The sequence below is a fragment of the Rhineura floridana genome, chromosome 14 (genome assembly GCF_030035675.1).
Source record: "Rhineura floridana isolate rRhiFlo1 chromosome 14, rRhiFlo1.hap2, whole genome shotgun sequence".
NCBI classification, from domain to species: domain Eukaryota; kingdom Metazoa; phylum Chordata; class Lepidosauria; order Squamata; family Rhineuridae; genus Rhineura; species Rhineura floridana.
Window position 1 is genome coordinate 9,849,917 of NC_084493.1, and position 25,784 is coordinate 9,875,700.

The 25,784-nt window shown below is 43.6% G+C and overlaps 1 protein-coding gene across 1 annotated transcript; it reads right to left on the reverse strand.

Annotated features, from left to right (window-relative positions):
• Positions 1-251: 251 nt before the first annotated feature.
• On the reverse strand, positions 252-18,498 carry LOC133369856 (aromatase). The gene is made up of 9 exons (XM_061595550.1): positions 18,224-18,498; positions 13,532-13,682; positions 8,281-8,435; positions 7,308-7,484; positions 5,903-6,017; positions 3,674-3,788; positions 2,349-2,511; positions 1,775-2,016; positions 252-947 (listed from the first exon to the last, which is right to left on the reverse strand). The coding sequence occupies exons 1-9, from the start codon at positions 18,366-18,368 to the stop codon at positions 693-695; spliced, it is 1,518 nt and encodes a 505-aa protein (XP_061451534.1). The 5' UTR covers positions 18,369-18,498; the 3' UTR covers positions 252-692.
• Between the last annotated feature and the right edge of the window lie 7,286 nt (positions 18,499-25,784).

The following is a 25,784-nucleotide window of genomic DNA, read 5'->3' on the forward strand; positions in this document are numbered from 1 at the left end:
TTATCCTCAACCTTGCAAAATACGTCCGTGATATTCACCCATAAAACTCATGCACAAACAACAAACGGGAGAATCTATGTATGCTCCTCTGTTTCAAATCTTAATGGATGAAGAAAATCAGTGCTACTTTTTCGGATTTGTTTTACCCCACCGTGAATCAGGAGTGAAGGCAGTGAGCAGAACCTTTGATGACATCTTCATGGTTCTGTATAGTTAGATTGTTCTGTTGCTCTCAGAAAGTCATAGCTGTAGATTGTGAACGTCAACATTTTATTTTTGCTTCCTACTCAACAGTAGCACTAGAATTCAGCTGCTGCCTCTTGAGTAACCCGACTCATCTTGATGGACCTGCAGAAATGGGTTCTTCAGGGCTTCTACAAGAATGGAATTTCCATCATATAATTCCAGCTGAACAGAATGATTCATAGCGGTATTTGTAGATTTTCGTGTGCATGATCATTAACTTACTATCAATAGCTTTCTTTTGTATACCTCAAAAATAGGGCTCTGTCTCAAATGGCAATTAGAAGAAGCTGTCAAATGGCCACTTGCATCAGCAATCTATTCATTGAATGAGTGAATGGATGCATGTGGGATGGGTGAGAGTTCTTGTTTTGATCAGGATAGTCCAACCAATCAGTTTTGATTAGGGTAGCCCAACCAATCAGTGTCCTGATACTACATAAGCTGTTTTATTCATCCTGACGGCTGTTGCCCATGTTGCTTCTTGGCATGAAAAGCATCTCCAGCAATGGCTGCCTTTCATTTGGATGCAAAGACAAGTCATTGTTTTTTGGAATGTTGTTAAGACCTTTGCCTTTTAGAGTCTGGACACTGCACCTTCTCAGAAGAGTCACCAGGATGGCTTTCATCATAGCCATGGCAATAAACTTCCCAACACAACCACGGGGACCAAATCCAAAGGGCTGAAAGTAACGATGGGGGACCTATACAAAATGCACAAAACAAGTTTTCAAAGGAACTTCAAAGCTTAAAAAAGGTTTCACATAAAATACTTGCCAATGCCATAAAAAGTAAGGAAGATCTTCTCATCCCCATTCTGTTCCTCCCCCCCTCTCTTTGTTCATTCTTTCCTGTGTTCCACACCTCCTGACTTTTGTAGAAATTAACTAGGGGAATGTTTGAAATCAATTCTGAAATTGGAGCACATGCAGTTTGCTGCATGTTTCAGTTCAGCCTTTCCCAACCAGTGTGCCTCCAGATGTTGTTGGACTACAACTCCCATCTTCCTGACCGTTGGCAATGCTGGCTGAGGCTGATGGGAGTTGTGGTCCAACAACATCTGGAGGCACACTGGTTAGGAAAGGCTGTTTCAGTTCCTTCATGTGATTCACTTCTCCCCCTCACCTTTCTACATTACCAATCAGTTTGTACACACTGATAAAACACTGCAAAAAAGAAATATTGATGTGATTGTACTGATGAATGCATAAAAATTCTTCTTGAGCAGTGTTTTACTGGTGGGTACTTGTGCCCCTGCAGGAAGATTAGATTTGAACCCATATCTAAATCTGCTTCTGTCCGCTAGACTGAATGTTATCAGCAAAAACAAAGCAAGCAAGCAAACGAACAAACAAAACCTTTGCCTATCATGTATAAGACAGGAACCAGGTCAGGGGTCAGGGATGGAACCCAGGGCCCCCAGCAACTGCCTGAAGATACTCTGTTTGGCTTGCACAATAAGGACTTGTTCCAAATAAGAATGCAGAAATCTTCATTTGAATATTGAAGCAAGCAAATTCTTTTAACTTACGCTTTTCTCAAAATTGTCAAGTGAGAATTCATTTGGCTTAGGAAAGAACTCAAGCTTATGCATGCGCCCAATATTCAGAATGATGTTTGTTCCTTTCTTCACAGGATAACCATCAATCACGTCATCTTGCAAGGCTCTGCGCATGACCAAGTCCACGACTGGCTGATATCTCATGCTCTCAAGAATAAAGTTCTCCACCACTTTTAACTTTGGCATGTCGTCACTTTGGATCTCTCTGTCACCTTTAGGGAGTAGGCAAGACAAATCACTTGGTCTTTGGTTTCTGATGACATTTCTGCACAGATTTGGAATGGTTTTTAATTTTCAAAGTACTGCAATAACTCAGTCTAATTTCTATACATCTAGCTGCTATTAGATGCGCAAGAGCAAATGAAGTTGTTCTTCTCCCCCCTCTCCTATCCAATTAGCAAGCCTAGCGTTGAGTGGGATTTTTAAATAAAACTTTGGGAACACTATCTTTGGATCACTAATAGTTCAGACCCTTTCTAACTTAAAGTACATATTTGTTCATTAGATGAATGCCCATTCTCTTGTAGAGTCACTGAGTACTTACCCATCACAGTCTGTATTTCCTTCATCATCTCCTCTTCTACTTGAGGGTGTTCTGCAATCAGCACTAGCATGAAGAAGAGAGTCACCGAGAGAGTATCTGGGGCAGCTATCAGCATCTCCAAAACACATTGGTTTACCATCTCACCAGTTATTTCCCCACGGCTCTATAAAATTGAACGAGGAAGATAATGGCTACTAGACTTGGTTGTTAACAACAGGGTGAAATTAGAGTCAGGTCAGCACAATGTGGGATCGCAACTCTGGGAAAGTAAACTCAGTAGAGCCATGAGTCTAGGGCAGTGGTATATTGGCTCATCAGGTGACCAACAGCTTGCTGTGTTTTAGGGATGGGTGCATCTATCAGTGTTGGTTTCTTTCAGTTTATTCTTTTTCCAGTCTAAAGTTCAGTTCTCCACATTGCCATACCAGTGTGCTATTTATTTATTTTTTAAAAGTCCTCATAAAAATTCATCAGCATTTTTGTGCAAAGTTCTGTTCAGGTTCACAATTTTGCCTTATTGGCACATTTTTGCAAAGCAATATTCCCTAAACTAATGCACTCTTGTATGTTATTTTCATGAATATATGCACTTCTATGGACCTTTGACCCAAGTATATGCACTTTTTGTGCACATCACTGGGCTGGAGAGCTGCAAGGCAAAATTCAGAGAAGTGTGAATTTCACAGGACGGCTGCGTTTCAGTTCATGCATTTTTTCAGAAAGTGTAAAAGGTAGATTTGCCTTTAAATGCCAGCTGAATAAACTTTCTCCCCCAATTCCCACTATGCTTGCAGTGGAAAAGCCAGGAATAAGCATTTTGCTCATTCACAGATGGGAGGGGCAGAGCGCATGCTTCACATGCAGTAAGCCCCAGGTCCAATGCTTGCTATCTCCAGGTAGCCGGTGACGGGAAAGATCTCTGTCTCAGTCCTTGGAGGGCTGCTGCCTGTCAGGAGAGACAATACTGAGCCACCAGATACAAATGTGCACCATATACAAGTGTAGTGTAATGGTTCGGGTGTTGGACTATGACCTGGGAGACCTGGGTTCAAATCCCCACTCAGCCATGATGAACTTGGGCCAGTCACTGCCTCTCAGCCTAACCTACCTCACAGGGTTGTTGTGAGGCTCAAATAGAGAGGGAGGGGAACCATGTATGCCACCTGGAGCTCCTTGGAGAAAAGGTGGGATAGAAATATCAGAAAGAAAGAACTTATAAGTAGGTAAATTGTCTGATCTGTTGTACAAAAGGAACTTCCCATGATGTTTTTTGTCCCCCACAGCAGAAAAAAAGGGAGGTGCTATCGATGGGGAAAAAACACCACCTGTGCAAAAATCAGCTGTGATGCAAAATCCATGTGGTCCTCCAGTTTCTCGACGGTGAAGAGGTTTTGTCGTTTCTGTTCTACTAAGATTTCAATGGCTTCTTTCAAATCCTTCCTGAAAGAGAAGGAATCCAGCTCATAGCTCAATATTGGCAAGGCCTCAGCACAAGTATCAGACAGGCCTGCATGCTTCATCTAACACAGCAATTGAACAGGAAGGGGCTGACACTCACTTAGTGTGCAGCCAGGGCCACACACGCACACACCAGCCCTTTGCAGATCAACCAGCGGAGACCAGCAAGGCTTGCAGACAGAAATGTGATGGTGACATAGGCCTGCCAAGGTATCTCTCTCCATCTCTCCCTGCGCATCCTCCATGCGCCCCCTAATCTGGTTTGGATTTCCTCCCAATCCTCCAGAGCTGATTTAGGGGGGCACAAGGGTGTGCAGGGAGAAGAGAGGATGCCCTGCTGTCAGTGTAGTGGCAAATCCAGAAGTGTAGGCTCTCTTCATGATAGTCACATCATGCCCCCTCATGGCCATACCCCCTTTTCCATTTTCCCTCATGTTCCTTGCACTCTGTGTCCAAATTCCACTGCAACTGATGTCCCTAGGAGCCAATCAAGACTGAGATGCTGTTGGTGGACGGGTTCTCTGATCGGATGGTGGATATATACCCTGTCCTGGACAGGGTTACACTCCCCCTAAAGGACCGGGTTCGTAGTCTGGGAGTCTTTTTAGACTCTTCCCTCTCACTTGAGGCTCAAGTAGCCTCGGTGGTTAGGAATGCGTTTTACCAACTTCGGTTGGTAGCCCAGCTACATCCCTATTTGAGTAAAGAGGACCTTACATCAGTGGTACATGCTCTGGTAACCTCACGTTTGGATTACTGTAATGTGCTTTACGTAGGGCTACCTTTGAAGACAGTTCGGAAGCTACAACTAGTGCAAAATGCGGCGGCCAGATTGCTGACAAGGACCAAGCGGTCCGAGCATATAACACCTGTTCTGGCCAGCTTGCACTGGTTGCCAATATGTTTCCGGGCTAGATTCAAAGTGTTGGTATTAACCTATAAAGCCTTATACGGTGCGGGACCACGATACCTTGCGGAACGCCTCTTCCGATATGAACCGGCCCGTGCACTACGTTCTGCTACGAAGGCCCTCCTCCGGGTTCCAACTCACAGGGAGGCCCAGAGGGTGATGACAAGATCTAGGGCCTTCTCAGTGGTGGCCCCCGAACTATGGAACAGTCTCCCCGAGGAAGTACACCTGGCGCCGACTCTGCTCTCCTTCCGGCGCCAGGTCAAAACCTTCCTATTCTCTGAAGCATTTTAAGTTACACTGATTTACTTTTAAAAATGTTTATTGTATTGGATTGTTGATTGTATTTTAGTATTATTTTGTTATTCATTGTATTTTTATGCTATTTTATGTTCACCGTCCAGAGAGCTATTGCTAGTCGGGCGGTATATAAATTTAATAAATAATAAATAATAATAATAATCAGCATGAAAGGGGAGGCTGTGCATTAGCTACTGAGAAGACTCTTCTCAGTGGCTGACTCACCTCCTTTCACTCTGATTGGCTCCAATCAGCACAAAAGCACCAGGGCTCTTCTCAGTGGCTAACACACTCCCCTTTCATGATGATTAGCTCATACATAGGGACCTGGCTGGGACCCTGCTCCCCCAAAAGTAAGGGGGTCTACGACCCTCCACGACCCCAGAGGATGATACCCCTCCCTGTTGTGCAGGCAGAAGCCCTTTTGCTAACAGGTCGACTTCACTGGATACAGTCCGCAGTAAAAATATTTTGCGCTCCACATTTTATCTTACAGCAGGGATGAGGAACCTGTGGCCCTCTAGAGGTTGCTGGGTAATGCCTACAAGACCCACCATCCCTGACCATTGTCCCTGCTGGCTGGGGCTGATGGGAGTTGAAGCCCAACAACCCTTGGAGGGCCACACAGGTTCTCCATCCCTGTCTGACAGGCCTAGTTTCTTTTAGAAGAGAGTTTACTGGTGATGCCCTGAATTGTTCATTTACCAATGGACAGGTTGAGCGGGCAAGGCAGGGCACAGAAGCACACACACAGGGCCACGCACCAGTCACAAAAGCAACACCGTTCCTCCCACCGTCCAAAGTCACAAGCCTAGCTCTGTAGCCAAGTCCAAACGATCCCGGCACATTTGCCAGCCCCAGTGAAACCGCCGGCGGTAGTACTTACGCAGACTTCTCATATTTTTTGTACAACCAAGAAATCTTAAAGAAGATGTTGGGTTTCAGGAGAAGCGCTTGCCAAGCATCAAAGTAGTTTTGAATTTTAAGCACAATGGCCTTCTCTGAAATTACACACAGACAACAAGGAAGAGAGAAGCATGAACGGAAACGCCTGCAATGCATCATCCCGTTTACTTAATGTAGAGCCAGATGCAGTTGCACGCGCTGAACACTGGAATGGACGGAGCTGCCAACTGTCTGAATGCTTGTGGAAAACAGTGAGGTTGTGTGAAATTCAGTGGGGTTTCGGTCAGGGGAAACCAAGAGAGCGCCCTCCAGCTCCCATCCGCCAGCATAGTCAATGGTCAGGGATAATGGGGGTTGTACTCCAGCAAGATCTGGAGGGCCACTGGTTCCTCACCCCCTCCCTTAAGGAAGTGGCAGCTCCATGTCAGTGGGGTGGTGGACTCTGCTCTGGCTTTCAGTCTGAACTTTCAAGGAGCTGTCCAAGGTGCCTCAGAACCACAAATGGGCCATCTTGACTTTAAAAAGTGGCACAACCAGTTGCAAACCATTTTAACCCCGAGGGCTGCAGCCTGTTGGACTTGTCTATAACAGCTATAGAGATGCCAACAGATCCAGCAGCATCAACTAAGAGGGAGAACCCCTGGATACGCTCCCTGGAGACTTTGGCACCACATGGCCTGAACCTGGAGGACTGTACAAACCTCACTTAGCTCCTGCAAATGAAGCCCCTCTGAGCATTCCGTCCTCAAAGCTCTAGAACTGCCACCTTGGTAGCAGCATGCTCTGTGAACATGGAATGCTGACTTACGGGGGGTGGGGGTGGAAATACAAAACTAGGAGAGAGGAGAGACCAGTAGTAAGGGATGAGGGGAATTGTAGCCCCAAACACTTAGAGGGCACCAGGGTCTGCACTAAACCCATATATGGGAAGGCTTGTTGCTGGACACTGCAAGAAGGGACAGGGCTGTTGCACTCAGGTCCTGCTTGCAGGCTTGTTATAGACATCTTGTTGGCCAGTGTGAGGACACTGGACTGAATGAGCCATTGGCCTGATCCAGTAGGGATCTTCTTATGTTCTCATGGTTCAGAGGAGCAGTAACAGACAGCCTTACACGTGACGTGGGACTTCAAGGCTGTGCACATAACCCCACACACAGGAGACATGGCCTAAATGTGTGTGTTCCTATGTGCATAGCCTGATCTTTAGTTTCTGTCCCCCACCCCAGACTATGTACTTCTGCAATCCCTGCAGTCCTCCCAAGCCTCCTCAATCATGCTGACAGGGATGTTTTGGCGAAATAAGGATCTACGCTCAGTAGCGGACTTTGGAACTAAAGGGGATGATTATGGAACCGTTAGGAAATCTAAGAAAATACTCTCACTACCATCAAGAGGAATCCCGAGGAAAAGTCTGTTTGAAGTGTCCAGCATGATGCGTCTCATGAGATTCAGGCTGTTGATGTACCCAAGCTCGGTAGTCACTTCCTCTAGCTGGTCCAGATGTTCAGCCGTTGATTCCACACAAATAGCTATCATCCGCACAAGACCCGGACCTGATAGCGCTGAAAAGCCACAAATTTCCTTATTGCCTATATAGTTTGGTACTAAACTATAAATCCCAGAGGGAAGTGCCCAAACAAAGGTGCACAATGGGAGTATCTTGGGATGGCACCAGACTTTGGTGGGCCTTTAAAATCTCTAAGCCATTTGCATGCCCACAAAAAGAATACAACAATGACATTCAATGTAATTTCCTAAAATCTAGATGGAAACAAAGTATATCACTGAGCAGTGTAGAAGACAGAGAATTAAAAAGTCAGAGTCAGAGTCCAGGAAAGCTTGGGTGAACATATAAAGTGTTAAGAGGCATTTAAAGGCCATTACTGTCTCTACCTAATGAAGGGCTGCAGCTCAGTGGTAGAGCATCTGCATCAACACGCAGAAGTTCCCAGGTTCAGTCCCCGGCATCTCCGGGTAGGGATGGGAGAGACGCCTGCCTGAAACCCTGGACAGCTGCTGCCGGTCAGTGCTGACAATACTAAGCTAGATGGATTAGTGGTCTGACTCAGTATAAGGCAGCTGCCTACGTTCCTAATTCCAGAGGGTGTGCGCTATCACCGAGAAGGCTCGCTTCTGTGGTTACACCAAGTGACAATTTGCTGGTCTTGGACTGACCACCAGAGTCTCCTTGGGAAATCTTAAAGATCAACTTGGTCTGTACCAGGGGAGGCAGTCTGCTAGATATCCTGGTCCCAGGTTGTTTAGGGCTTGGCATGGCAGTCATTCCATTATTATTCTTCTTTTGCAATGCCATAAACTGATAACATTTCCCAGGAGAATGGAAGCTCCAGAGTTTACCTTTGGTGAAAAAGGGTCGGATTTCTTTCCAGAGTGCTGGGTTATTGTTAAATATGATGCCGTTCTCATGCATGCCAATGCATTTTAAGCCCAGCTTGCTCCCAAATCTAGAAATGTAGTGTCCATGTTTCATTACGTGGAACATGCTTGAAGACCTAGGACATGAAAGAAAAGAACATTAAGTCAAGAGTTTGCTGTCAACCAGATCACCACGACTGATCTCTTCCTCTGATGGCTACTGCTCTACCCCCTCCCCCCAAAAAGTGTAATTTTGACCTCCATTTAAGCCACACCATACATTTATTCCATGATTATTCCACTTTAAACTGCTGTGCTGAAATCATGGGAAGTGTAGTTTGTGAAGGGTGCTGAGTGTTGTAAGGGGACTTTTATTCTCCTCACAAAGCTACAATTTCCAGAGTGGTTTAACAGTCAGTCCCTCTTTCCAGAGAACTCTGAATTGTTGCTCTGTGAGAAGCATTGGAATCTCCTAACAACTCTCAGCACCCTTCACAAACTACTCTTCCCGGGGGAAGCCATGACGGTTTGAAGTGCAATCATAGTGGAACAAACATATGGTGTGAATGTAGCCTTAGTTTAGCACAGAAGATGAGATAAGTTGATTTGCAGAACAATTGATGTTGTCTTTCATTACAGTAGCTGTGCACCCCTCCTTCCATGAGACTTTAGGACAATTTGCAGCATTGACACTATCTACACTGCTTGCGCTCCATCAGAATCATGCATGATCAGAAAAGAGAACAGATGTCACAGCTTGTTATATGTCTTCAAGTCAATTACGACTTAGGGCGACCCTATGAATCAGCGACCTCCAATAGCGTCTGTTATAAAACACTCTGTTCAGATCTTGTAAGTTCGGGTCTGTGGCTTCCTTTATGGAATCAATCCAACTCTTGTTTGGCCTTCCTCTTTTTCTACTCGCCTCTGTTTTTCCCAGCGTTATTGTCTTTTCTAGTGAATCATGTCTTCTCATATTGAGAAGCATGATAGCCGCTGTCGTAGCTAGTCAGCCTTTTTTTTTAAATCATTCAGTTTTTGTTGTCTCTTTAAAACAAACAAATAAAAATATAGTTAACATGACAACAAACTACTGTGCATTACAGTAGTACATTTTTGAGGCATGTAACAAGAGGATGACACTATAGGTAAGTAAATTTAGTTTAGTTTAGTTCTTAAGTTTGCTGTAATTGATTTTGATTTATTATTTTTATTTATGTTTTTGTTGTATTATATTATGGAATTTTATTGTTATGTATTTGTATTCTTGTTGTACACCGCCCAGAGAGCAAGGCTAGTGGGGCGGTATAAAAATTTAACAAATAAATAAATAAATAAATAAATAAATAAATAAATAAATAAATAAATAAATAAAATTATTTCAAAAACTAACAAGAACAGCTTTAACCAGTTTTAGCCATAACTTTTTTGGTAGGAGAGCATACCAAAAAGATTTGTGAATTTCTGCCAGTTTCACTCCATGCTGATCAGCTACATAATTTGTGAGTGAGTGCCATGTACTAATAAAGATAACTTTAGTTTGTGCTCCTCTGTAGATTTTGTTTGCTTCAGTAAGTTTCTCAGCTAGTGCTAATTCACATATCTTAGACCACCAACCCTAAACCTTGAAGGAAGAAGTACAGCGCCAATGTTTTGCGATCTCAGAACGAGTTGCAGCTAACATAAACACTATCAGTAGCTAGGCAGGGTTGATGGCAGTGAAGATATGGAGAAAGCCTGATCCTCAATAGCTGGCATCACCAGAGGCAGTGACCTGCTTTGACCCTTCCCACAAACGATGTGCCTGGGGCTTTCTCCAAAGAAGTGAATAGCTGCTAGTGGAGGTGGTTTCAGGGTTTGGCATAATCAGGCACCTGCTCAGGCCTGTGACCTGTTTCCCAGGGATGGGAAAATACATATTTCTCTCAGTTAATCATTCTCCCAGTCATAGGTTCAATTCTCCACATTCCCACATCAGTTTGCAACGGTGTTTTTTTTAAGTCCTCATGAAAATTCATCAGCGTTTGGGCGCATATTTCTCCTAATGTACACAGCGAATCCTGATGGGATCATCCCATCTACCTCATCAAGCAGTTTGATAGCAGCAGGAGATAAACGTATAAACACCGAACTCAGTAATTCAAGCAACATCTCTGACAGTGAGAAAAGACAGCCAGATGGTGACAGTGATAAGGAAGCAGGAAGCAGCATTCAAGCCTGACCAGATTATTCTATGATTTTAGAATATAATCTTAGAAGGGGGTGTACTGTGAAGCACGGCTGTGACTATCATAAAAGGACCCTGCACTTCTGACTTTGCCACAACACTACTGTGGATGAACAGACTTTTGCATGATGTCTAAAGCCCAGTAATCTAGGGGCCATCTGCTCCTTCAACAGGGAGGAAGTTCTATGGATGGGGGGCCACCACAAAGAAGGCCATATCACATATCACTACATAACAGGCTGCACCTGTGAGTGGAACAGTGAGAAGGGCCTCCCTGGCTCAGGGATGGGACTGGGTGATGAAGAAAGAGATGCTCTTCTGAGTATTGCCTGTGGATAAGGATGGAGAAGAAATTTGATGCATTTCTTTGTGAAAATAATATACAGAACTGAATTATACCAGGGAAATTTGCTCTGTAAAAATGTGCATATTAGGCAAAATTTCTTACAAAAGGCCTTTAAGAATGGTTAGATCTGCAGACATTAGAAGGTTATAATGATTATCAAAACACCTTAAAATGCATCACCTCTTGATTTCTGAAGATTTAACTGCTGCTATACAGAATCACAGGAACAGACCATGTGGGTTTGCCCTGATTAGTTGACCATTTTATTCATCACTTCATTGAAATTAAACTCCCTTTTGGGCAGATTCTAATTTAAAAAAGAATTATGGTATAAACCACTTTGAGAACGTTTTGTTGGAAGATGGTTGAGAAAGAAATAATACAAATGCCAAAATAAAGTACAACATCGCATGATACAAATTTTATCATTTGGCTATTTGCATGGCTGCTGTGCTGCTGTGGTTTATCCTAAGACCAGCAAGAAAACGGAACTGAAACGGAATTTCCTTTAGAGGGAGCCAGAAGCTTATAAATGTCATAGTGATCAACTCAACAGCACAGGGAAAAAAAGGGAAGAGGGTGGCTTGTCAGGTGGCCAGGAAATAAAACAAAACACCCCATCTTCCAGCCTGGTCTTCTCCCATCTTTTCAGAGAGGGTTGCTTTGCCAAAATTAGCAGGTTTTTTTATGGCATAGAACTGAACGGGACATTGCTCAAGGTGTTTGCTCTTGAGAGCAGGATTTTTCTTGCAGGAATAACTAGCATGGGTGTGTGTGTGTCCTGATCCAGATCCATATTCTAGTATGGGGATGGGGGCTTTACCTTCTGCTCTTCCCACATTGCAGTCCCAGTTTGAACTGTACCTTTCACGCCTGCATGTATAAAAAACCACCCTTTAATCCCAATGGGAGCTTTCCCCCCATGCAGTTGAAGGCATGGGGGAAGGGGGGGAATCCAGATCAGTAACATAGCAGGGGGCTAAAGCCCACTGTCCCCCATGCTAGGATCCAAATCTGGATTACCCCTCACACATACATGCACACTGTCTCTGCTAATCCCCTCATCACCATTTCCCTACCCCTCCATACACCACCACAAAGGCTCATAGCTGGTAGGGTTGCCATATTGCCCAGTTAGCAGGTTTTTACCCAGATTATAGCCCTGCTACCTGGTGACCGCTTAGCCCATACAAAAGGAATGTGGTGACTGGAGACTACTACCGACCACCCAATCAAGGAGAAGATGAGAATGTAACTTTTGAAAAGCAAATTGCCAATGTTTCGAAGAGGTATGATGTAGTAGTAATGAGAAGACTGAGGGGAGATATGACAGCACTCTTCAAGTACATGAAAGGTTGTCACATAGAGGAGGGCCGGGATTTCTTCTCGATCGTCCCAGAGTGCAGGACATGGAATAATGGGCTCAAGTTGCAGGAAGCCAGATTTCGACTGGACATCAGGAAAAACTTCCTAACTGTTGGAGCCATACGACAATAGAACCAATGACCTAGAGAGGTAGTTAGCTCTCCGACACTGGAGGCCTTCAAGAGGCAGCTGGACAGCCATCTGTCGGGAATGCTTTGATTTGGATTCCTGCGTTGAGCAGGGGGTTGGACTCGATGGCCTTGTAGGCCCCTTCCAACTCTACTTTTCTATGATTCTAGGATTCTATGAGGTGCGCAGGGAGGGCAAGGTGGGCAGTGTTCGGGGCCGGCACCAGCCTGCCCTGGGCCCCGGGACATGCATGCACACACATTCCACCTACCTACCACTCCCTTGACATAAATACTGGTCATGCTGTGGGCGCAACCCTGCCATCAACCAAGATGGCGGCAGGGGCATGAGCCCCTTAGAGAAATCTTGGCCACCATCTTGGTTGATGGTAGGGTTGCACCCGCAGAGTGACCAGCATTTATGTCAAGGGAGAGGTGGGTGGAGCATGCAGGAGGGTGTTGCAGGCCTGCACAGTGCGGGGGGTGCCTGGGAGCTCCCTCTCGCGATCCTCAGCAGGGTTAGGAACCCGGATTTGTGGGACTGGAATATGGCAGTCCTAATAGCTGGGGGCTGTATTAGAAAATATGTGCAGGACAGGTGGAATTCAGCAATTGCCCCCTTGATGCCCCATCTGAAGCTCATGCAGGGGCCAGAATCTGCTTAATAATATGCTTTTATATGTTGTTGCACCGCTGCAATATCTGAATCTCCTTTCAGGTTGTGGCTTGTAAGGAGTTAAGTCTGTGCAGGAATGGATGTCAGAAGCTGCCAGAGGAGGGCTTTGCAGGCTAGTTAAGAAATCATAAAGGCATTTGATATTGCAAATAAAGCCTTTTGTAAGAAGTTTGTTTGATTACTTGTTTTTCACTGCATCTTTGCCTACGTATATATGCAAATACAATGGTTTAACATTTTTAAATTACCCTTTCTATTATAATGTAATACACTTTTTTCTCTTTATTTTTTTATGGCATGAGACCTCTGAATCTTGGCATGCCTTAGGGCATGGGGCCTCAGTATGGGGCCCTCTCAATCCGGCCTTGCCTACACTTTTTGGTTGACTGTGATGCTTGCAAGTAATGTACTCTTACATCTGGACACCTAATAGTAATCATTACAAAACCGGCTGCCCGCTCCACCCGGATTTGCAGAGATCAAAGATTTACTTGCTAATAATGAGGGTCTCTTCTCCATTGATCCAGACTCTCATGAATTCACCATACATCTTGTTGTAGTAGTTACAAGCACTGCCCACGCCCATCCAGAGGAACCGTCCATGAGAAATAAGGGGGCCAAGACCCATACAGTAGCCAGGCCCTAAAAGGAGATAGGAAAAAAAAGATGAATTTTATCAATAGTATTTATATATCAGACTCTGAACATATGCAGTGCTTTAGAGTCCAGTGAGACGAAGAGTGTTCTCTGGACATTTCCTCTAGGAAAAAAAAAAGGGGGAAATGTGAACATATATCAAACTGGCATGGCATGGATGTGATTGCAATTAACAGAAAACTGCAGATCCGGATCTGAGCACTCTTTTGCTCATTGGCAGTAGCAGATGGTGTGCTCACTTGACCTCTGGGAGGTGGAGGTGGTGGGGAGATGCGAGCGCCCCGGCAGGAATGCTGGATTGGCTGCAGCGGTGCATTTGGATTGCACCAAGCTCGCTGTCGTCACCTTGGCCTTGACCCTTCCCCTCTCCCTCCCTGGGAAATGTGACCCACCCTGCCATGTGCTACTGTTCACTGGCTATTTATGCAAGAAGAGCCCTGCTGGGTCAGACCAAGTTGCCACATAGTCCGGCATCTTGTTCACAACAGTGGCCAGCCAGATGCCCCTGGGGAAGCCCACAAGAGGGGTTATGGAAATAGATGCTGTTGGACTACAACCTACATTGTCCCAACCCTGGGCCATTCTGATGGGAGCTGAAGTCCAACAGCATCTGGAGGGCCACAGCTTGCCCAATGACAGAGGTTGCCTTAGATGATGTTTGAGGGAAGGGGCTGTAGCTCAGTGTTAGAGCATCTGCTTTGCATGCAGAAGGTCTTAGGTTCAATCCCTGGCATCTCTGAGAAGGACTAGGAGAGTGACCCCTGTCTGAAACCCTGGAGAGTCGCTACCAGTCAGTGTAGACAATACTGAGCTTGATGGACCAATGGTTTGACTCTGTATAAGGTAGTGTCCTATGAGGCCACTTCCAGTGTTATGATTCTATGACCTTTCCTCTATGAATTTGTCTAATTCCCCTTTAAAGCTGTATAAGTGAGCGGCATCTTGTAGCAGAGAATTTTGTAAGTCAGAGTTGCTGGACTCCAACTCCCACCCGCCCATGTCATCATGGCCAATGGTCAGGGATGTTGGGAGTTGCAATCCAGCAACATGGGGGGGGGCGCGGTACATTCCCTTTGTAAATAAATTATGTGTTGTGCAAAAATAAAAAAGTGTTGCTGCACGTTGCATCCATTCTGCATTTTCTGACAACCGGCATTCCTGGGTGATCTCCAGTACCAGTATTATCAGAAAGAATGGAACATTTCTCTCTCTATACAAGACACAGGCCTCATCTGCACTGTACATACATCCCACTATTATTCCACTTTAAACAGTCATGGGTTCCCCCAAAGAATCTTGGGAACTGTAGTTTGTGAAGGGTGCTGAGCATTGTTAGGAGACCTCTACTCCCCTCGCAGAGCTACAGTTCCCAGAAAGGGTTAACCATCTATCCCTCTTCTGAGGGAACTCTGAGAATTGTAGCTCTGTGAGGGGGGATAGGGGGTCTCCTGACTCTCAGCATCCTTCACAAACTACAGTTCCCAGGATTCTGTGGGGGGAGGCTACGACTGTTCAAACGGTATCAAACTGTTTGAAATGATTCGTCCAGGCAGGACAACAGTGTGAGATCCTTGCTTCATTGGTCTCAGTGGAACAATTTGGAGGAGCAAACTGCGTTTGGTCTATCTGTTCTCCCCATCTTGGAGAAGAGCCAAAATCTTCATATTCTCTCTCTCTCTCTCTCTCCTCTCTCTCTCAATTGTTTGGATGTTATGGTATGTTTTAAACGGTACTTGGAGTACATTATGGCTTGAGTGATCGTTGGGGGTAAAAGGGCATAGGGTATGCTTAGTACAAATGAAGTAGTACACAAAAACCAGGCTAGATTCAGACAGTTTCCCCAAATACTTCCCATTCCTGTTTCAGCCTCTTTGGCCAGAGTAGACAATACTGAGCTGGATGGACCAATGGTCTGACTCAGTGGAAGGCGGCTTCCTCTGTTCCTATCACAGGGCTTTGCTGCCTCTGTAGAAATTCCCTGTTCTACACATCTATTAAAGGTTTGGGAGCTCTGCCCCTTTTCACAGCTGGCCACCCTAGATACTGTATTACTTGTTTTCTATTGTCCTAAACTCACCAAGAGCCAGTGTGGTGTAGTGGTTAGAATGCTGGACTATGACCTGGGAGACCAGGGTTCGAATCCCCACACAGCCATGAAGCTCCCTGGGTGACCTTGGGCCAGTCACTGCCTCTCAGCCTTGGAGGAAGGCAATGGTAAACCCCCTCTGAATACTGCTCACCCTGAAAACCCTTATTCGTAGGGTCACCGTAAGTAGGGATCAACTTGAAGGTAGTGCATTTCCATTTTCAAACTCACCAAGGGGAACAATTTTAGAATCCTCTCTAGAGCTGAAATATGGAATATTTTTCACTGCAACAAGAGTGTCCATTCAAATGAGAAAGCTTTTAATGTTCGCCCTGAAGCAAAACACCAGCTCTTTGGTCTATTACTATCATATCAAGCACCTCAACAATGTCTGGTGTAGATACAGGATACACAAGAGCTTCCCCGCACCACACTTGTTTGCACTATCTAGCCTGATGAAGAGTTTTGGAGAAGCTGAAAGCTTGCACATTGTTTTGCAACATTTTGGTTGAGTAATTGAAGGTGAATTGCCCTAATGTGGATTCTGGAATGATACAGGATGATGATCAAAGACCTTCATCATGACTGTATCTTGTAAATTAGTCTTAGCCAAGTGTAGCTTGTTTTAAGCTGTTTTAATATTGAATTTTAAAATTGTTGTAACCCGCCCTGGGACCTTATGGTGAAAGATAGGTAAGAATTATTATTATTATTATTATTATTATAAAGAGTTTTCACCATATCTCACAATGGAACCATCATCTAGCAATAATCAATGTTAACACATGTACCCTCTCTGGTGATCATATGCAAAGGATGCCAGGACCCCTGCCCTTTCAGTAGTTGTATATGAAATGGGTGTGATGCAGCTACATCTCACATCTTCTACATCACTATTAGAGGTGGAGGTCATTTGCATCTGACCATACTTATCTTACTGACCGTATAATGCATGCATACATACATACATACATTTGGCTACATCATCATCATCATCATCAATTACCCACTGTTCATCCATAGGTCTCAGGGTGGGTTACAACAATTGTAAAATATGGCATTAAAAACAATGAAAAACAACCCAAAGTCACAAAATAGGGTGGGTCCTCACTATCGCGCTGTCTATTACCATTGTCATCCCATTAATGTATATAATGTACATTGTTTTACAGACTGTACAAATTCATGTGTGAGCATGGCATATAAGCCAATACTTGAAGCAATACCAATGCAAATAGATACCTCAGTGGTAGAGGATCTGCCTTGCATGCAGAGGTTCCAAGTTCAATCTCCGGCATCTCCAGGTAGGGCTGGGAGAGACCCCTGGCTAAAACTCTGGAGAGCCCCTGCCAGTCAGTGTAGGCATTACTGAGTTAGATGGACCGAATGCCTGACTCAGTATAAGACAGAGTTCTATGTTGTTGTGTAATAAGGCACTAATCATGCCATTCTATACCTGTCTACTCAGAAATGAGTCTCGTTGAATTTAATAAGAAGCCAGGCCGCAATCCTAGCATTGAATTCAATGTCTGAGTAGACATGGTTAGGACTGATCAGGATTCATAGGATCGCTCTGCTCATGCCTCAAATGACAGGAGCACAGGGGAACATTATGTGACAAAGGAGGGGTTGCTTTAATGAGGGCACAGTGTGAAAGGGAAGATTTTTCATTAAAAGCCTTCAAAATGCAGCCTGCATTCAGCCCCTAAGAGAGGCTGTCAAAATTATTTTGATTTTTAATTGAAAACAATAAAAGATATCCCAACTCATAGTATGACTGCTATCATTTGCCATCTCTAAACCATCCTTGAGGGGGAGAATTCCTCCCTCCCTTGCCCATATTTTCAGAAGTGAACATTATAGGCCATCTCACACACAATGGATTGTATTACATTAGTCATACTCAGAATCAGTCATATTCAGAGTAATGTGGTGTAGTGGTTAGAGTGTTGGATTAAGGCTTGAGAGACCAGGGTTCAAAACCTCACTCAGCCATGAAGCTTGCTGGGTGACCTTGAGGCAATTACAGGCTCTCAGCCTAACCTACCTCACAGGGTTGTTGTGAGGCTAAATTGGAGAAAGAGGAGAACCATAGACACCACCTGGAGCTCCTTGGAGGGAATGGTGGAGTATAAATGCAGCAATGAACAAATACATTAAAACTGATGAACATGGCTAGGAACATATGAAGCTGTGTTACGCTACATCAGACCATTGGTCCATCTAATCCAGTATTGTCTACAATGATTGGCAGTGGCCCTCCAGGGTTTCAGGCAGTGGTCTCTCCCAGCCCTATCAGGAGATGCTAGGGATTGAACCTGGGACCTTCTGCTCTACCACTGAGCTACAGTCCCTCACCCAGTTTAGATCTTTTACTTTCATAGGGTCTACTTTGAACAAAACCTAGTTGCCTGCAATCCTCTATTTGAAAAGTACTTACCTGGTATGGTTGACGTCTCTTCACAAGTCCATATTAAGAAAAGGAATCCCATTAGGAGCAAGAGAGGAACGGTGGCTGCCGGCATTGTCTCTGAGACCACTCTGGTGATGTTGTAGTGCATTGGATTCAGGGCTTCCATGATCATCTTTGCCCAAGTCCCAAGCCAAGCACTTGTGCTGTGAGAGAAAGCAGACACCCAAAGTATGGATGAACACTGAAAACTCTGCAGCACGTTTCTCTCTCTCCGACCAATTCCTTGCTACTCTTTTCTTGATCCTGGAGACTGAAAGGGCCTGTTCCACTATTAGCTTTGTTTTATAACAAGGCCGGAGGTTTAGATTAGACAGCGTGAACGACAAGTCAAAACAAGAGTAGAGAAGATACACTCTTTTTTTTGCCCTACAAAACAAAGTGTTTCTGACCTTGGTATTAAAGCTCAGGTTGCTTGCGACACTTTATGCCGATAGGGTTACTATCTCCCATGTTACCCTTGAGGAGTAAGTCAATCATGATGTGGAGACCTGGGCCCTGGTGCCAAATTTCTAATCAAAACAAATGAAATTAAAACTCTTTGCTGTCGGTAGAGCCCCCCCCAAAGGTCTTTCATCCACATTACCTTCCAACATCTGTTGCTAGAGGTTTAGGAATGTCCTTGGATTTTTAAGATAATTGAATGTATTTCCCCAGGCACAACAGCAAGGTTGAAGCCATGCTTGTGCATGAAGAACTGAGAGTGTTTGCTTCTATGCATTGTGCAAAGCTATAATTTGTAATGACCATCAGTTCAACGGTTAATGATAATGAAGAAATTATGGCTAGGAACATTGCAACCTGCCTTATACTGAGTCATAAGAACATAAGAAGAATCTTCCTGGATCAGGCCAGTGGCCCATCTAGTCCAGCATCCTGTTCTCGCAGTGGCCAACCAGATGCCTGTGGGAAACCCAAAAGCAGGACCTGAGTGCAAGAGGACTCTCCCCTCCTGCATGCTGTCTCTGACTGTGGTGGCAGATCATAGCCATTGTGGCTAGTAGTCACTAACTCAGACCTTTAGTCCAAATAGCTCTATTTTGCCTCTACCTGGAGTGGGGGACATGATTCAACATCCATCAGCCGTAGCCAGCATGGTGAATGGTCATGGGTGATGAGAGTTTGTAACAAGGAACAAAATATTGGGCATTTTAAATCTTTGATTCACCTTAGTGAACCAGAGTTTGGAAAAGATTCCTGGGAAACAGGCTCTTTGTGACATCTGATTAGCTACATATCTTGAAAGCCTGAGGGAATAGACTTCCTGACTCCGATGAAAATTTGGGGATTGTCGCACAGTGAGAATCAGGCGCTCCTTTCAAACAAAGAAACAGTTTGCATAAGATAATCTTAACCTTTAGGAGAAGACAGGATAGTGATTATCTGAAACATCAGGAATTTACAGCAGGGAGATTGCAGCTATTATCTGGGAATTTATTAGGGAATGAGTTCTGGAAAAAACCAGATTCCTTGACCAGTACTCCTAAATTCTTTCATTGTTCTTATTTGTCACCTCCACATCTTCCTGGTCAGGTTTACATTGGGGTCAGTTTAGTTAGAAAATGTATCTCCTTCTAGAGGTCTCAGCAGCTGCCTTTCTTACCAATGCTCCCCAGAGTCTTTGGGACAATTGCAGAACTTCAGAGCTAAGGATTTGGGTGAGATCTTTCCAATCTAGCACTGGTTACATGAGGGCAGAGCCTTGGCTCACTGGGCTAGATACGAAAGCCTCTCTCTCAGCCTTAGGCTCACAGGAACTCTCCAGGAATGGTATAAATAACTTCTGGATCTCTTTCCTTTTCTCTCTGTATGGGTGAGCTTGATGTGAAAGTGTGCATAAGTTTAGTCTCTTTACTTTAGTCTATCTAGCACTACAAAACACATGAATGAGTAATAGTTAAGACACTGTTTAAATATTAATTGTAATTGTACACTGCAATATTTTTCCTTGTTTTTTCTCTTAATAAAACCACTCTTTTTTAACTTTCTGTGTGTGTGTCATTGGGTTAAGGGTAGATTTATACACGCTTTAGAGGTGATGTGTGGGTAACTCCAGCACAAGTTCCTGCTGTACTCAAAATTGGGGAACTTGCATTTCTATTGAGCCATGCTCCTGAGGAAGTCCAAGGTCCATTCATAACAGGTTGTAGTCCAACATCTGAGGTCTCCTCCAGATGACCTGTTTATTGAGCATTCATTCTGATTATCCTGCACAAAGATTATGTGGTGGTTAGACTGTCTCCAGTCTTTACTGAATAATCATTCTGATTTTCTTTTTTACAGGGTGGTTATAGGTCAATTCAGTTCATCCTCATTTGCTTGCAAGATGTTTACACGTCTTCCCATTTGTAATCTGTTCAGCCCACACTTTTCAGTGCATTCCCCTGTCATTTTCCTAAGTGTAAAACGTCCTTTTTTTTTTTTTAAAAAAAGGGGGGATTTGTTGTGCTTGGGTGACAGAGCACTTGAATTAGGGATGGAAAGATCTGCCAATTTTGGTTCTCTCAGTGTCTCAATTTTCCAATCTTAAATTCAGTTCTCCACATTTCTGCTGCAAGTTGGTTTTTTTTATTTTATTAAAAAAGCCTAATGAAAATTCTCTAGCATTTTAATGTAAATTGCTCCTAATAAACAATTTTTTGTGGGCAATTTTGATTAATGTACACATTTTTGCAAGCTATTTCTCATGCAAGTTGTATGTTATTTTCACTCATCCATTCATTTTCATGCACACTTTCCCCCGACATATGCATTTTTGTGAACATTGGTTGGCAAATTACAAAATTCAAATAAGTGATTTTGAAGGATGGCTGTGTTTCATTTCTCATATTGTTTCGGAAAGTGCAAATTTGATAGGTTCGGCTTGAAATGTGAACTGAATCGAATTTCTTGCCTATTCCTGGCGCGAATCCACTCTAATTGTACAAACCTGAATTTCTGGTATGCACTCGAATTCCTTCCACAAAATACTGGCAAGTCTGGAGGCACCCCAAAGTCCACTAGCTGTCCATTCCTAATCTACACTGACTAGCAGAAGCTGTCCTGGGTTTCAGAAGGGGTCATTTCTCAGCCCTACCTGGAGATGCTAGGCAATGAATTTGGGACCAGAGTGCATGTGCTCTTCAGCAGAGCTATGGTTCTTCCATTGCTATGTCCATCTAATATGCATTTAGAGCAACTGTGTACATGATCCTATAAAGAAAAGCATCCCTTGGGCCACCTGTCCTCCCAGGGAATGTTGACAGGAAACCAAGTTGCTGTAAGCAGTCCAGAATTTCTGGCCAGCAATAGTATGAGCCAGTCTTTAGTTGCACATTGTGATTTTTAAATATTTATTGTGTTATATTTTCAATGAATTTGATTTCTATTGTTTCTGAAAATGAATGGGTGGTTATGTCTTAAATGAGTGCAGAATGTAATGTTGAATAATGCATTAATTTTCCATTATTGAAAAACCTTCAAAGAAAGTAGTTTAAAGAATCAATATAAAAGGTATCATTATGCAAAATCAAACATTGCTGCCTATCAGTGAAAGAAAACTCTATTCAAACTTGCCCCATTTCCTGCTCCCTAGATTAAGAGAACATTTGGGACGCCAGGAGGTTTCACAATTTGTTTGCATTTCCCTTTGCTGGAAATACACAACCTCCAACTTCAGCTAAACAATGTCATAGACTTTGATTAAACAATAGACTTTGATGGAAAATCCCAACACACCTTTCAGCTAGCAAAAATAAAGAAACTTCTGGCTTAGCACAGTCAGGTCAACTGGGAGCAGAAGAAAGAGGGAGAAAACTGGAAAGGGAAAAGACTTCCAGCACCAGGGCTGGCCCTAACATTAGGCAAAGTGAGACCTTATCTCAGGCGCAGAAGCCAGGAGGCAGGAGCTGGCAAAGAGCCACTGGAGGATACAGCTACATGGCTAAAAAGCTAGACTGCTGCCCTCAGGAGAGTACAGCCCACTCACCAGTGTTGAAATAAGATTCAGCCGCCAGTCTGATCAGCTTCTGTCACTGCATGGAATAAATTCATTCTGTTAAATTCACTGAATTAGCTCAATGATCTATGAACTGCACCTGAAAATATTTCTGATAGTTAACTGAATGTGAATTAAGTTCATTTTGCGTAGAACTCTGAACAAGTTCTAGTTCATCTTCAAGTTCCTCTTATGTGTGCTTTTAACTCTTTAGACTCTTTGGGCCTTGAAGCTTGAAGTTCATAATCGTTGGAGAAAATGAATGGAAGAATTCACATTCAACTGTGCGTGTGTTTTCATGTTTTTTCCGTATTCTAAAGTGTATGTATACTTCAGCGCAGCAGCTTGTCACATTCTGACTGCTGAATTTTTTTTTTTTGCCAAGGATCATTTGGATGAACCTGAATAGAACAGTGAAATGAATGTGAAGTGAACTAATTTGTTTGTAAAAGGGACAAATATGAACTGGAATCAATTCATTTTTGGACATGTGGAACTAGAACTAATTCCTTTTAAAAATAAACTTTCCAAGCGCTGGTGGGTTTTGGGGGTGGGGAGAAAGGCACCATTTGGCCCATCACTTCAGGCAGCAAAATGTCATGGTCCAGGCCCATCTGGCAAACCTCTTCTCCTCCCTGCTTCTGTTCCATTCACTGCTAGAGATGGAGGAGCAATTTGATTTTGTTTGTAATTTCATGAGAAAATGACCCAATTTGCACTTCCCAAACCAATCCACGAACCAAAGCACGGGTATTCTTTGATATTTGCGCTTCTCTCAATGTGGCGATAAAGTTCTCCCACCAAACAGCACATGCAAAAAGAAATATATTAGGGGAAAGTATGCACAAGAATGCATATATCTATTAGAAATGACATGCAAAGATGCATTATATTAGGGGGAAATGCTTGCAAAACTGTGTACATTTAGGCCAAACTGCTAACCCAAATGTATTTATAAGCAGAAATTTGCACTAAAATTCGGTGATAGGACAGCATTCTCCACCTCACCTAAAGCAGCAAGCTAGTTTCAGGGACAAACACATATCTGTACTCCTACAGAGAGGGATAGATGGGGGTGTTGCTCAGCAGAACTATCCAGATGTTACACCTACCCCATAGCATCTGCTACCTGAGCTGGTCGCCTTACTCTGCCGAATGGTTGCCCTAAAGCCAGTTAGTAAGTTGGTGTCTGTGATGAGATTTGAACAGGGGACACGCCATTTTTTTTGCCAATGCACAATACAATCCCTTCTATATGTTGGCACATATTTGTTAATGTTTTTTAGCCAATGTGCTCTGTCAACCCTTCTGTATGTTAATACACACTAATCTCAGCCTTTGTTTGCTGCCTAAAATCTGACGATAATTCTGAGATGTTCCTTGTCCTTGAATCCCAGCCAGATGTGATTTCACTGAGGAAGAATTGGGGGTGGGGTGGGGAAAGATTTCAGATGTAGGGAGAATCCATTTATCCCTTAACTCTCTGTGGAACTCACATTCCAGGACAGAGTGTTCTAGATTTTCAATGACAGACTATAAAGATGGAAGATCTCTATATTTGTGGTCTATTAATTTAGTTAAATTTGGATGGTGAAAGAGAGGGAAACGACTATTTACTGAAACCCCCATGCTCTTAATCGATACTGAAACCAACTTCTTATTGGTAAAAGACAATATTTTTAGGATTTGACTGAATGAAGGGAATGTTGCGCTGTTACCTGTTCTCTGGGCATTTGTGGTCATTTATGGATGAGGTTGCAACTGAGCCCTTGTGTAGGGTTGGGACAGAAATTTGATTCATTTCACATTTAAAGGCGAACCTACCTAATTTGTGAAACAATATATGAGAACTAGGGATGGAAGGATCTGTCAATTTCTGTATTCTCAGTTTCTATTTTTTTCTAGTTCTCCACATTTCTGTAGCAATTTGCGGTTTTTTTTAAAAAAAATCCTCCTGAAAATTCTTCATCATTTTGTTGAGAATTTATCCTACTAAACACATTTGTATATTCAGTTTTAACTAATGTAGACATGTTTGAAAGCAATTTCTCCTAACGTAATGCATTTTTATACATTATTTTCACTAAACATTTTATGCAGCAAATGCGTCAAGGGTATAGGGCCGCCAGGATTTTCCTAAGCACTTGTAGAACACCTGCCCACAAATATTTAGGCTCCCTGACATTTTTGTTAGTCTTACCTGTTATTTATTGCATTAATATCCTAGGCTGCTTTCACACATAGGGCTAATAGAGCTAGTTTAATGGATTAATCTGTCCCGATTTCTAAAATCCCTTTCACACTGCAGTACCTGTTGCATTAAGGAACAGCAGCTTTTGCAGCCGATATACCGGCATTTTGCGCAACTGTCTTTCACACGGCTTGTTTTCATCTGTCACCCATGCACACTGTTCCTCACTGTGTAGGAGGTCTAAGATCTTGTCCTGTCGCCATGCAAGCCCTCTCCCTTTAGGATCTGGCTTTTTAAATTGTTTTAGTTGTATCAAGACGGGAGTGTGTGGGAAATGCTGCTGCTATCTGTGCCGATGCCGGAATACTGGTACAACGTTGGTCAGGCACCCCCCCAAAAGAACTGCATGACTAAAGGACAGGAACGCATTGCATGCTGGGATGCCTGTCACGTGAGCAGCAGCAGCTAGCGAAACACTCCCGCGATCTTCCGGGTTCCCAGCTTTGCTAACGGATTATTTCTGGTATCATTTATTAGCGCTATACTTGCACTACGTTCCACCGGAATTTCGGAGCTACCCTGTATGTCGTGTGAAAGCTCAAATATAATGCACAAATTACCAGGTTAATTGTCAGAATAACGGAATAAAGTGCAGTGTGAAAGCACCCTTACTGTGTACTATACAGAGCCACATGCCTTCTGACTCTGCACAGGGATCACTTGGTTTTCTGACCTCGAGATAACAGTGTAGCCACAACCATCGCTGAACAAAATTGGTAGTGGCTCTATGACTGTGACCCTACGCTCAGAAGGGCCGCATCTGCACCATACATTTAATTAAAGCATCACTATTCCACTGTAAGCAATCAGGGAATCCCGTGAACTGTAGTTTGTAAAGGATGTTGAGAGTTGTGAGGAGACCCCTCTTCCCCTCATGCAGCTACAATTCCGGGAGTGATTTAACAATCACAATCAGGGAGCTATAGGAATGGTAGCTCTGTGAGGAGAATAGGGGTCTCCTCACAACTCTCAATGCCATTTATAAACTACAGTTCCCAGGATGCTTTGGGGGAAGCCCTAACTGTTTAAAGTGGCTTCATCGTGCTTTGAGTATATAGTGCAGATGGGACCTAAGTTCTATTGAAATTAATGGGGCATTGGAAATGCCAGGGTGATTATGAAGACAGATAGCGAGGGGCCTGGAGACCAGGTCCTATGAAGAAAGGTTGATGGAGTTGGGTGTGTTGTTTAGCCTGGAAAAGAGATGAAGAGGTGATACTATAGCCATCTGGAAATATTTGAAGAGCTGTCACATAGATGGTGGAGCAAATTGATGTTTTGTTGCTCTAGAGGTGCAAACCAGG

What these genes read in the sequence shown, in the direction of transcription:
- LOC133369856 (XM_061595550.1), bottom strand. Translation starts at nt 18,368, where the DNA reads ATGATCATGGAAGCCCTGAATCCAATGCACTACAACATCACCAGAGTG. An exon ending in AAAAAATATGAGAAGTCTGC is followed by an intron (nt 3,789 to 5,902) that starts GTAAGTACTACC and finishes CTTCTCTTTCAG; the next exon opens with GAAGGATTTGAAAGAAGCCA. An exon ending in GGAAATACAGACTGTGATGG is followed by an intron (nt 2,017 to 2,348) that starts GTAAGTACTCAG and finishes TACTCCCTAAAG; the next exon opens with GTGACAGAGAGATCCAAAGT.